At 40.4% G+C, this 13555-nt stretch overlaps 1 protein-coding gene across 4 annotated transcripts in view; it reads right to left on the bottom strand.

The window, feature by feature from the left end:
* Nucleotides 1-13555, bottom strand: part of LOC112556924 (fasciclin-1-like) — a 96436-nt gene that overhangs the window by 59069 nt on the left and 23812 nt on the right. For 3 of the 4 annotated variants that reach the window (XM_025226379.1, XM_025226380.1, XM_025226382.1), the window contains exon 2: nt 7445-7572. In XM_025226379.1, coding sequence (XP_025082164.1) covers nt 7445-7572 — 128 coding nt within the window. Of the gene's footprint in view, nt 1-7444; nt 7573-10762; nt 12263-13555 lie in introns of those variants that run through there. The other variant, XM_025226381.1, reaches the window with a different exon arrangement.

Here is a 13555-nt window from a genome sequence, read left to right as displayed (position 1 = left end):
AATTAACTAACTGCTTTTTTACAGATCGTTGATTAGACTGGGACAATTTTTCAAAATTTCATAACAAAAATGACTGAGCAGTACTAAATCTAAACAATCCAGACAATTTCTGCTGTCTACGGACAGTTCATATCAAAGACACTGACCTTAGTAGGTTGTGCCTATCACAAATAATTTGAAAGGAAGCTTGGTGACCAAGATAAGAGGTGGCTACAGCACATCATCTGTGTGTCATCTACCATTCATCTCACACAGTGGCTGAAAGGCAAGAGTAGAATGCCATTCGCCATTCCGACAGTATGGAGAGACAAAAAGAGACCACAATACTCACTGTTATTTCTGCTTCACAAATGCCAAAGGTTTCTCCCATGAACAGAAAGATAACGTTCTGCATCCAGATATACCTTCTACAATAAAACTTGTGCCTTATGGCCCCACTCTAATCATGAGCAGCCTGAAGAAGTCAAAGAAAGCGATGTCGATTTTCAGTCAAAGTCGTCTGTTGATGACGAAGACGAATACTATAAAATTGATAATGATCAGCCTCGTTTAATCAATCAATCAAATCTCATTTATTTGGTCCGTGATCTAAACTTGACGAAGAATAAAGGCGACATGTTAACCTCTCGTCTAAATGAGTGAAATCTCTTGGCAATAAGCATTTACAGAAAACGTAGTGAAACTCTAGAAAATTACTATACCTCAAAGAACTGCCTTTGGTATTGCATGGATATTGACAATTTTATGATTGAACTTGGCTGCAGTTATGACAGCGAAGAATAGAGGTTCTTCATCGATTCGTTGAAGGCAAGTTATTTGACGGAGATCCAAGCTACTTGTATCTTTACTCCTAACTGTGTGTTATATGTCTGTATGAGTATGTATGCCTGCCCTTGTGAGCGAAGAAAAATTTCTGTCCTGGGTCTCCTGGACAGACAATAAAGTCTGTTTTGATTTGATTTAATTTGATTTGAAGTATGACAAGTATTATTGGAGTATCTGCAGTGACACGTTATTGGCTTATTGACGGGCATGCAAAGCGCGTTCACCAAATGTATATGCTTCCTTTGTTTATAAAATAGCCGTGTCACTGGAAGTCATTATTCAAGAACTCAGTGGCCAACAAGAGATAAATATGTGCCAGGAGAGATGAATATCAAACAAGTTCCTCTAATGCAGGGATGCCCAACCTACGGCCCGCGGGCCATATCCGGCCCGCGACGCGGTGCCATCCGGCCCGCGAAACTTCTGCCCACAATGCAGGAAATCGGCATGTTAGTAATAAAAAAAAACCCTAAAAAAACGAAAAAAAGGGAAGAACAAGTATTTATACCTAAGTAGGGGCGTCTCTCAATCTTTTTTTCGATGGACGAACATTTCAATTCAGTGGTCCGACTTGGTGACAAGGTATACTTACCACGTCATCACATCAAGCCGGGTCTGATGAAGAATTTCGTAAAGGCTTTGAGGAAAGATTCATAAGGTTCTCAATATCTAAGTCAGAAGTTCCTTAAATTAACCGATGATAAAATAAATGAAGGAGTGTGTAAAGCAATGGTTCTTAACCGGGGTTCGTAGGGGTTCGGTGAGTCGGTCTCAGGGGTTCGGCGGAGCCTCCCACACACGCAATTCGTGATGACACTAAAGAAGGGTTCGGTGACTGTGCATATGAAACTTGTGGGTTCAAACAAGGTTAAGAACCACTGGTGTAAAGGTTGTGTGTGTTGGCCAGTTGTAAAGGTTCGGCAGGCTGGCCAGTTGTAACGGTTGAATGTTCTGTCGCGCAAAGGATAACTCTTTCGCCCACACCTGATTATAACACTCACTATATGTCCACTCACCAAATCAGCAAAATAGATCAATATATATGAAACAAAAGAGTGTAATTTAACGGGAAGATGTAATAAAACACTACATATATACAGTAGTTTGCATCTAGGTCCGAACGTACTTTTAAAACTTATCTCTCATAGATGTCGCTCGCCTCATAAATGTTCACAGTTCGTAAACCAATGTTCACAGTTCATAGTTCAATATTCATAGTTTAATATTCATAGTTCAATGTTCACAGTTCATGTCTTACAACATCAATACTATAGGTCTAACCTTGCTCTGGAGTAGACTTCCATAACTCTATACATACACTACGTCAAGCAAACAACTTCCTTACGTCTCCTTGAGACGGACTTCCAGTCTCTATCAAGCAGATTAAGAAAGTGATGATTCTCTCTTAGAGCGAGGCTGAGTCCTTACATGCGGGTGTCCCTGGTCACCCTTTGATCTTGGATGGATTCAGGGAAGTTCGCAGGTACTAAAACTATTCTACCCCGCTGCGTACGTTCAGGCCAGCGTGACCCGTGTCAATGGTCAGATTTATGGGCCCCGTCTTGACCGTCCTGTCAGGTCATTACCCGGAGTGGTGGCAACTTGACCAGTGCATGGCTGGGGGTCTAAACTCTAACCAAACTTTGCTAAAAGTAAAATAAAAGTTTTCTATTGAGTGTTTAACTTGTCCACAAATCAGACACGTGCCATATTTTAAATGAAGCTGACTAATTTGAAATTAGAAACATGGCTCTCCTTCACAGCTTTTGTCGATGGGCTTTTAGGCCAAACAAATCTGATGATTATAAAAATTTGGTGGCAAAGATGCTAGCTAATTACGAGAAAGTAGAAGCTTTAATGTCACCGAAAATGCACGTTGCTTATTCACACATAGATTTCTTTCTCCCTAACTTAAGTGATGTCAGTGATGAACAAAAGAGAACGGTTCAACCAAGACATCTCTGTCATTGAAGAATATAATGACCGACTTTTGCTAGTTCCTACAGAGGGAAAGTAATGTTTTTTACGGAAGAAAGTCAAGATCACATCGTCATTTTCCATCACACAACAGATCCTTTGCTCGGATTTCGTTTGTGAACTCATTAATAAATAGTGAGGACAAAACAGGACAACATATATATTTCACCCAGAGTTTTAACAGAGCCACCGACACACCTTACTTAGCTAATACCCTAAATCCTCACAAGAAACCCAGAAAGACAACTTGGCACTCTCCAAATCAACTCGACTTCACCTTACTGTCAAGCCCATCAGCATCAACAAGGCTAAAAGATCATACTCAGACACTGACTCGACGAGTTACCATAACCTTTTTTTAAACGAGCCTGGAATTGAAGCCATGGGCGAAACGCCACTCAACTGAACCACTATAACGTTTGACTCGAAGACCCATGCATTTTGGAAATATTCAAGACTCAAGTTTGCCGCCCTAAACATTTTGGACTGTGATATAGAAACAACCCATGGATATATCAAGGATATTATACAATCTAAGAGGTGACAGGGAGGAAAAGAAAGAAAAAACTAGGTTTATGTCATCAAAGGAGGGCCTTTGAAAGTAACAATAAAAGCATCACACCTCTTCATAATATATGGCCTCTATTAGAAATAACTGGCCTTAATCTACTATTAATTAACAACACATTGAGATACCCGACAGTAAGAGGGACAAAAAAAGCTTATGATGTTGTGCCAGTTAATTAGTTACCCAGCAAATCTATTTTCCAACACATGGTCTCACGTGACAGCGTGAAGTGGTTAATTTCTGCACACGACTTCATTAATAATGAGTCCTTATCTTGCCGGTGGAAATTTCCGTCTACTTTAAGCGCCGGATATCAAGTCATTTGCTAATAGCACGAAGAAAGGTTTAGAGAAAGAAAATATTGACTCTATTATAGGATAGTCCTACGCAGACTACGAGACGGTAATCTGGGTTAAATTAGTCAACTCTTCAGCTTTCCTTTTACCGAAAGGAGTCTAAATAAAGAAGTGAAGAATGTTCACAAGAAAGAAAACAAGAAGAATTAACAAGATTGAGAGACTGATTTATTAAAGATATCAAAAATTAATGCCGCGTTTTGGGTTTCTTAATTAGAGCTCCGGACCTGATGGCAGAGGCTTCAAAAGCAGACATGGTACAAAGTGAGCTTTAATCAAAGACTTTTGTCGTGGGATTTACTGTTTATGTTTTAATTTTTTTGCTGGCACCTGCACTGATTATTTCTTTTAACTGCTCTTCCCTTACATCCCAGCTAGACAACTCCGCTCCTCGTCTGATGATTGTCTCCTCACTCTTCCTGTCACCAAAACAACAACATATCCTGTGGCCACAGGATTTTTAGTCTTTGTGCAGCGAAACAATAGAACTCTCTCCCTTTCCATATCCGCCACCTACCTACTAATGAATGCTCTAAACGTGCACTGAAAACGCACCTCTTCCGTAAACATTACTCCTAACAACCTTTCCTATAATGCTAGTCCTTTTTCACATCCTTTCTTTTGCAATATCATGTTACTCTCATATCTTGTTCTCTTTATGTTTTATGTGTTTGATTTTATTCTTCTTTTATTCGGTTGGTTTTTTTATAGCTCATATGTTATTTGTTTGTGTTCCTGTCCCTCGTATGCTGTCAATGTTTCGTTCTTGTTCTTAAGCTCTAAGAGCATACTTTATAGGAGTGTGAGTATGCGCTTTACAAATTTTGCATTTATTATTTCTATTAGGAAGAAGTCCTTTGTTCAGAATAGTTTGTGACTAGTTTGTGTTTGTTTACCCAGAAGCACATACCACAATTCTAGTGAGGAACACTTCTGAGACTCAAGCTTACCAAGGAACGTTAACAAAAAGTTCCATAAATGTTGTTTTTATATTTTCTTGTCACATTATAGGACAGTCTTAGCTTCTTTATCGCAACAGAAACACTATCCCCTCGGTGGTGTCCCCCTTGCAAGCGTTTGTCGAAAGCACACCATAGAGGAGCGAGTTGCGATCAGCGTGGGAGCTGCTGCCTTAGCACGTGTCACAACGCCATTTTTGGCTCCTAGGGTTGTCTGCACGCATGCTTGCCAAAAACAGGTCTCCAGAATGAGGCCTGGCAAAGTGATGAATCAGTCAAGAGCCATGGAGAGGCTGAACACTAAAGGGGCGGCACGAAGAAGTGGTCAGAATAATATCACCTGTCAAAACAAAGCTTGTGTGAACAATGGCTGAGCCTGGGCAAAATAATAGATTGAGTTTCAACAAATAATCCCCCAAGTCTCTCTCTTGTTACACACCCTAACATATCTGCTCCAAATAAACTGAAAAGGGATATTTCCAGGGCGTAGCAGAACAAAATTTCTGTATTGTAACCATTGTCCACCAGACTCGAGGCAGGATTCAGGGCCGTCAGTGGACTCTTGACCGGTACCTGTCATGAGGGAAGGCGGAGGCACGTGGTTAGACGCGGCAGCTGACAGGGCCAGCAACTTTCGCCTGTTTGGAGCGAGAGCAGGATCTGCACAGGACAATCAGTCCAGTCTTTGACGTTTGCAAGCCAGCACTTCTGGCTACCACGGCGTCGACCACCCTCTAAAGTATCTTGAAGCACAATCTTCTACAAGGTGTCGCTCCAACTCACATGGTCAAAGAAGACCAGCTTACGTCGCTTGACTGTTGTAAATAAAGGTTCATGGTGTTCTTCGAGTGTGGTAACCGTGCTTCAGAGAAAGTCATTGGTTTCATGTTCTCTGTATGAAACCGGGAACAGCCTCCCCAGGCACTTCAGGCGTCCAGAGGAGTGTTGTTTTTAGCATAGAGCTGCCCTCTCGATTTAAAACCCCCACATTTTCATCTTCATACCCCGTTCAAAGATCTCTGCTTTGCCGTTGCCATTGTTTTTGTTGGTCAAGGGGCCAGTGTATTCTCAGGATTCTCCTCATGCTAGGGATATTTTAAATATAATTTTCCCATTTTGCCATCCACATTTGAATAAACACAGATATCTGTACAAATATTGCAACAGTTACGTAGAGTGCGACGCTACTTACAGAGGTAATGCTAAACAGATGAGTAGTGCATAGGACATCGAAGTAACGAATATAGAGTTATTGTAATGCACTCTCTTTCTTGTGTTTACTTACCAGTGTGTTATCCCCCAAATATTCGAAATGATACGGTGACGTATATCCGCAATTTTTTATTTCCTTGAAATAAAAAATTTAACTGATGCTGTTCACAGGACTGTATGCAGCTTGTGTTGCTCAGATGGAGATGAAATGTTCAACTGCTATTGGTCAGTTAACTAACAATATCAGAAACAGTTTATGAAACAAAATAAACGACGGTGAAGGGATAAATAAACAAGAAACATTAACGAAAGGCAGAGAAAGCTCGCCGTTTTTAAAAATGAAAAAAACTGCCGATGGACAGACCTAAACAAGGGAAACAAAGAGCAAATTATAAAATACTGGGGGAGGACTTCGCTTTTCTAGCTTTGAAGTTGAAGGTGAAAACTTGTCCAGTGTCTGTTCCTCTGACAGTCATGTGTCAAAATACTCTTGGGTAAGACGACTCACAAATCCCACAGACTGCATGCCGCCTTCATACTTTGAATTCATTTCCTTTTCAATTCAAAGTGGCCGCTTTTGATACCATTATTATTCTTATACTGTGTTTATTTTTTGAGCCCCTAAGTCTGGCTGATTGGAAAAAGGCGCGATGCAAAATTGTTATTATTATTAAATAAAGCACAACATACTCCTATTATACATTGTGCATAAACAAAAAGTCTTGATAAAGCGACCGATCGTATGTCTATTCGAGCGCGAATGATGACCTCTGCATGATATTGTCTCACGTTGGTTCACGTCCAGGCTGTTGTTTTTAGCATAGAGCTGCCTCTCGATTTTTAACAAAATTTTTGTTCATAAATAAATTATTGTTGGTCAAGTGTATCCGAGACAAATATTTTTAACGAAATTTTTTTTTAACCGAAAATTCGCTATCAAAGGCGTTCGAACAGCTCACTGTACTTTGAATTTTATGTGTTTGCTATTTTGTGCTAATTTACACTTTTCTCGGCCCCATCTTTTTTGTGAGAAGGGTGCTTTCCCCTCTCTTCCTCACCTTTCTCAACCCGTGCTGGGTCAATGACAGTGACCAACTTTATAGGGCGCTAGGTAACTATATCTGACAACTGGCTCGACCGCTGCGTAATACTGGAATCGAAATTATGTGCGTTGGTTATTTTTGAATACAAGGAAATAGTTTGTTATATACAAAAACGTGTTCTTTATGTTCGTGTAAAAGACTGCAGTGGGATCTAAGTTCATGCTTCAACTACAAGAAGTTGCTTCACAAGAGGATTTTGCTGAAGACATTTTTCCACACAAACGTTTGTGCAAAGCATTTGTATTTTGTGCAATTTTTTTTTCAAATGTATGAAAGATAGGACTAACCGATTATGTCTAGTAGTTTAGAAGAAAGAAAATAATCAGTGAACGCTCAGCAACTTTTCAACTGCGAAAGTTTTTCATTAATCACGTGACATCAGTTCAGGTAATAACTCTACTCTGAGAAAACAGAATTACACAACATAGACTCGGCCAAGCCTACCTTGTGGAGCTGAAATTGATTCAGGATCGTATCCCACATGCGCAGTGCACCCGCCGGTTCCGTCAGCAATATGATGACACAGGCTAACCAGAAAGTGGCCACCGACTTCGTCATCCTTCGCCTTCCTTCTACACACACCATGTAACATCATCTTGTAGTTTTTACTAATTTCAAATAAGTTTAACATTTTACGTATGTTATTCGTTTCAAAATGATACACAATCTACACATCATCATTCCATCCAAATCCAATTTTTTCCGTACTTAGGAAATCATATGAGCATGTAATATTCAAGGGCTCATATGACTGATTGAGTTCTATAAGTTTATTACACTTGGTATGACGTCATATCCGCTCTTAAGCCAATTGATCTCGACACGTACCGCAGACCATCAGTTACTACAAAGACGCGATAGTCATACAGGGGAAGAGCAGGCTACCCTCAGGAGAATCTTCCATATATCTGAGTGGGCAGTCTTGCGCAGAGATCGATCAAATCTGGTTTTGGCAGACATATTCTCAAGAATTCAGGAAACTACTTAGACACTAAGGGAGGGAAGGGAACTTTCATAAAGCAGCGCCTCTCGATAAAACGTACTCCATTCTTTTTCTTGACTCCAGACAGCTCTTTTGCCCTATCGTCTAAGAGGACCACGGCGGAAACACACGAGGATCTATATCTACTATAGCGCAGACAGCGGCTAAAACCTCGCGCGTTGAAATCTGCCCGCCAGGAAACATCAAAGAACTGCCCTCAAAGAAGATGGCAGTTTGGTCAGAGGCTGCAAAGTAACTTGCCTCTACAAAATTACTGAGAAGGAAGATGCTTCACAGTAGCACCACTTTGTAAACTAAGCGTCTATAAACATCCTTGCCATCAGTCTTAGTGTTTGGACAGGTCTTTGTACAAGAGATTTTACAAGGGAAGCTCGTTCCTTAGTTTTTAAAACACGTTATTTAAGAGTAATACAGTCTTTTGTTCTTTTGTCACCAGTCATTCTACTGACACACAATATACAAGTCTTCACTAAGGTTGCTTATTCAATTTCGTTTTAAACAAAATCTCTAGGTTTTGTGATTGTCTTCCTCTGTCTTTAGGAAGGTTTTCCCATGTTACATTGAACTTTCAAATTTATGTAAGGTATGTCGACTAAATCTTTGCAATATAAACTGCAGAAGGATTTCAATTATTTTTACATCTTAAGACATTATATATGTTTGCATACGCATATTTAAACATACTTTTAAAATAGACTTTCTACATCCTACCATGCTGCCCCTAACGTGTGCTACGCGAAACTTCATTAGGAGTGAGTTCCATTTTAAGTGGGAAGAGTCGTAGTGATATCACAGTAAATGAAATAGGATGACATTATAAAAAGACAGATTCCAGATGGACGTATCAATACTTAATAAGTGTCAGCTGGCTCTTGTAGAAGACAGAATGAAGAAGACATTTACAAAAACATCTAGAGGAGGTCTAAAGAACTGCCAGCTGACAGTCGAGCGAATAAAGTACTCTTTTAATAAAGTGACAAAGTGAATTTATAGAGCGCATTTCTGTACTTAGCAGAAGGCTCAATGTGCTTTAACAGAGAGAATAATATACAAAGTAAGATATAGACAAAATGCACATAACACACATACAGGCACAATCCAATATATGTCAGCAAACAAAACGGGAAGAGGACAATCAAAAGACAAGACAGAACAACCTGCACACAAAGCATATCCGAGAAGAGAGGGTACTTGGTTGTACATAATGGTGTAAGCTTTTATAGCACGGTATCCCAGCCAAAGCCAGTCTCTTCGCGCATTCCAAACACAAAAACACAACACAGACAAAATTATTATGGCTTTCTGTGAAGTTAATGGGAATGCCAGGTTTTTCTGCTGGATGACATTCATAGACCAAGATGTCGACGAGACAGATGTTTTCTATTCATTGATGTTTGAGTGGATGAAGTATGGGTGGAGACCGTACATCCAGGCAGTAAGTGCCAATAAACATCTGAAACAGGGTCTTCTGCTGGCACTAGAACCTTCTCTGTTTGGTACGAACTACTAGCCCGTGAAAGCAAGATGCCACTCTTTTTCAATAACACGATAATACGGAGAAAAAAGGAATGCAAGTAAAACGATAAGAGACACCGACCGAATATAAGATAAGCAGGCAGAAAGATAACAGAAAGATGAATAGAGATGCATTTCAAAATCAATTTGAAGTAATATAAAACACCTGCTCGTCCCTTCCCGATTAGATAGCAGAATCAATAATTTCCCTGACAGTTTAGCCACAAAATGAAACGTCTGGGTGGATAGAGTTTGAAGCAGGAAAGAGTAGGTGTGAACGTATTACGTATCTCGTGCAGTGAACGTATTGCGCTGTTCATTGTAGCATACACGCTGTCCCTAGCTACACAAATTTACCAAGAGTGGCACAATAGCTTCATGCCAGGCTATCGTGTTCAGCAGGAATTCTTAAAACGAAACCCACGACTATCCAACTCACGAAAACTAATACTTAAAGCAAACTGCGTCATTGATAAAATGGTAGTCCCTTGAAAATGCGTCTAACCAAACAGAAGGAATAGAGAAAACTATGCAAATAAGAGACGACACAGGCTAAAGGAGGGAAGAAAAATAGCAGAAGACGAAGACCTTGTGAGCAGCAGACTTCCAAACTTCCAAACACACACACACAGACGAGCAAACAGACAAGCAAGAAAAATGTACTTCAGTAGCTACTAGAGTACTGATATGGTCTGAATGATTTCAAAGCAGACATCTGGGCGCCAGTGTGGGCAACGAGGGCACCACAGTCGAGTCATCTTCTATCAGCCAGTGTCTAAGAAAAAGCCTAATGTATAAACCCGACAGGAAACGCTTTAATGCGTAAGTCGCTTCCTTTTGTGCTTCAGGTCTTCCTTTAATCAACGATTTAATAAAACGCGTATAGCGATTATCGCTGAGACTACGTGTGTGTGTGAGAGAGTGTGTGTGTGTGAGAGAGAGAGAGAGTGTGTGCGTGTGAGAGAGAGAGAGTGTGCGTGTGTGTGAGAGAGAGTGTGTGCGTGTGAGAGATTAAACGCAGAAATGACATCAGAAACAACTGTAGGTAGCAGCAGACTGAAAACAGCTTACGACTGAACATTTCTGAAAAACATAAATATTCTCCAAGTGACTTAAGAAAAAACGAGTATCTCTCTATTTTTTCCCTTTGTCATAAGACCACAACATGCAGATTTTGATTTGCCCCGCCATTATTGTCCACAAGCATTTTATTTCCCTGGAAAAAAAATTACCACTCGTTATACCTTAGAGACGTGCTCTGTAAACTTTGCTTTTTTCCACTGCGTATCCTCAGGGAATATTCTGGAATCTGATCAGCTATGACCAGATCGGGTCGTCACTTTTCCGGCGCCTGACTCATCACAAAGATTTTGTCGCCGGGTTCAGGCTTATCTCCACAGCTGAGTTCTGTAGCCTGTCCAGCTTTTCTCCGCCTTCTCTGTGCATCCACATCACAAAGGAGACCTCAGCACAGTGTCAACGTTTTCTAGCAGCAGAAAGTCCGAGTGAAGAAAGTTGAGTTTTTCTAGAGTCTTAAAGCTAAACACAACTGTCAATTCTTTAATATCTGGTGACTAATGTTCGTGATTTCTTACTGTCGGTCGCAAATAAGTCTGCAGCTAATACAGCGCAAGCCACGGGGCACTAATGTTCACTTCATTTAGCGATCCACTTTTTTCAAAGGTAAAGGCCTTATGCTTAGTCTCCGTTGATCTGTCGTTATTGAATTGTATCTTTCATCACAGCAAATGTTTTATTTAAAACAGAAGTTCACGTTACATACTAATTGTGCTGCAGCTGTTCTCAGGTCCTGCTTGCTCCGCCAAGAACTTACGTTTATAAAGCAACCACCATAGATCTTTCAAACAGAAGACTCATGCGTGTTCCAGCGTTTAAAAAACTCCATCTTTAGTGAGTGCTCTGTAACTCAAGCACTCTGGACATAACACGGATAGCACGATCTTTAACGATGTCAAATATGTTCTTTAAATACTTGAGATTTAGCACAATGTTGGTATCTTCTCCAGACCACAGGTTGTAAGCAGTCTCTTCACTGGGTCCGCTGGTTTAACGGCAGTAATACGTGGCTATAAAACATTAATCTTATTACCTCGAAATTAGGATCTGTTGGAGAAAACAGTGTTCCGGACAGATTCGAAAACAAAAGTGTTCCGACGAATTGATACCAACAATAAAACTTAATAACTGACCAGCACCAGACTTTCCAAGGTCCAATGTATCTGTTTAAAAGTTGCAGCAAAATAAGGACATCGAAAGTCCCTCGGATGGTTGTTTGTCTCGGGTTCTAAAGGATTCTCTTCTGTTCCATTTTTGAGTCAGCATCCCTGTCCTGAGGACCACGAAAGATAGTGGACATTCGTTCTAACAGCGAAGAAGGTGACAAATTAAGAAGACAATCACCAGAAGTCGATATGTCTTCTGTGTTAGTCCTTAAGACAGAAGTGCACTCTGCGGAAAGAAAAACTTCGTAAATCCCTGCAGTGAGGATTCTTCTTTTGAAAAGAAAATCAAAACTTTCCTGAAAGAATGTTTTGTAAAGTTATCTCTAACGAATATCTGGTCAGTCTTGCAGAAGATAAAAAGGAGTGGGATGGCCGCATAGTTCAGTCCTCCGACGCAGGCCATGAGGTAAATGTAGCAAAGTTGCTGACATCAGTAGGTGTCTAGGACTGCCACTAATTCACAGACTTTCTTGTGAGCGCCACCACTGCTTCAACGAGAGCAAAAACTGCGACGGACTGCACTGCTGCACGTGTAGCTCGACACTAAGGCAGAGGCCTGTGTCCGCGGCCAGTAGGTGGCGGTGTGTATCGATGTGTCGAGCAAGAGAGAGCCAGAAACGCGCTCCGGCGCAGGCGCAGCCCCAGCTTATCCTCACGTTCGCGCACACGGTTTTGAGTTGAGTGAAAAATCGAGAAAGCTGATCATTTAGCCGCCACAGTAGACACCGTTTTACTTGAGTAGCTTCTTTATTAGCAGTGTCTAACAGATACGAGCTCAAATAAGGTCTCATAAAGATATATGCACAATAGTTGTTAAGGAAGTTCTGTTAGATGTGTGTCTGTGGACGTGTTTGCGTGTTTGTTGTGCGTAAAACTTAGTGCCAGACAAAGCTCAGCAATGCAGCAGAACTACCAGTTGTCCAATATTTCAATAGTTATCCATCAAAACTTTATAAATGATTCTTACCTTTCTGATTTTATCCACCTGACTGTCGTTTTGTATATGCTTTTCTCTCTCTCTCTCTCTCATACACACATAGAAGTTAGAACGCATGCACGCACGTGATGACCGCCGTTGTTGATTTTCCTGTTAAGCTCATAAATAAAATCACCTGTCCAGTAGTTTTGTTACAAATCGAGACACCCAGTTATGCACAAAACAAATATCCTGGGTTTTAGAGGGGGATTTATCCAGGAGTGTAAAAATAACAATATGCAGTGTTTGTTATCTTTACATCTTCATTAAAGTGGGATACGTGGATCGATAATTTATCTGGAAAAACATTTAAAAGTGTTTTTGGAATCGGGAAAGTGTATTTTAGATTTAAGAGCGTCCAGCAGAAATAATCATATAAATATTTCGTTTGATATTAGAAAATAAAACTTATAATTCTCTTGAGGTGAAAGACATGGGGATGGAAACAATACGACGATGTCGAAAACATGCATACAAAATTTTGTAATTAATTTTAAATACTTGAAGGTATGTAAAAAAAGAGCATGGCTCCGGATAAATGTGGCGTGGTGAGGCAAGGCACCTGTCACTAATACAGTAAGGACTTGCTATCCTGGGTTCAAATCTCATCTCAGAAAAGCTGTTCTTTCTCTGCACGTTACATCTGTTTACAGGGCTGGCTGTTTTGCCGTTATATAGCCTTAGTTGCTGGCTCGACGTAAAGCACCAATTTCTCCAACCCCTCTTCCCCGATAAATGTGGCAGATTTCATACTGTTTCTGGGTGTTTATAAGAGTCATCAAATAGTGGTGTAGATTATGGACGGAATAATAATAATA

The sequence above is a fragment of the Pomacea canaliculata genome, linkage group LG2, assembly GCF_003073045.1.
Source record: "Pomacea canaliculata isolate SZHN2017 linkage group LG2, ASM307304v1, whole genome shotgun sequence".
Taxonomy (NCBI): Eukaryota; Metazoa; Mollusca; class Gastropoda; order Architaenioglossa; family Ampullariidae; genus Pomacea; species Pomacea canaliculata.
Note: the sequence above shows the minus strand (reverse complement) of the source record. Positions and strands in the feature narration are given on the sequence as shown.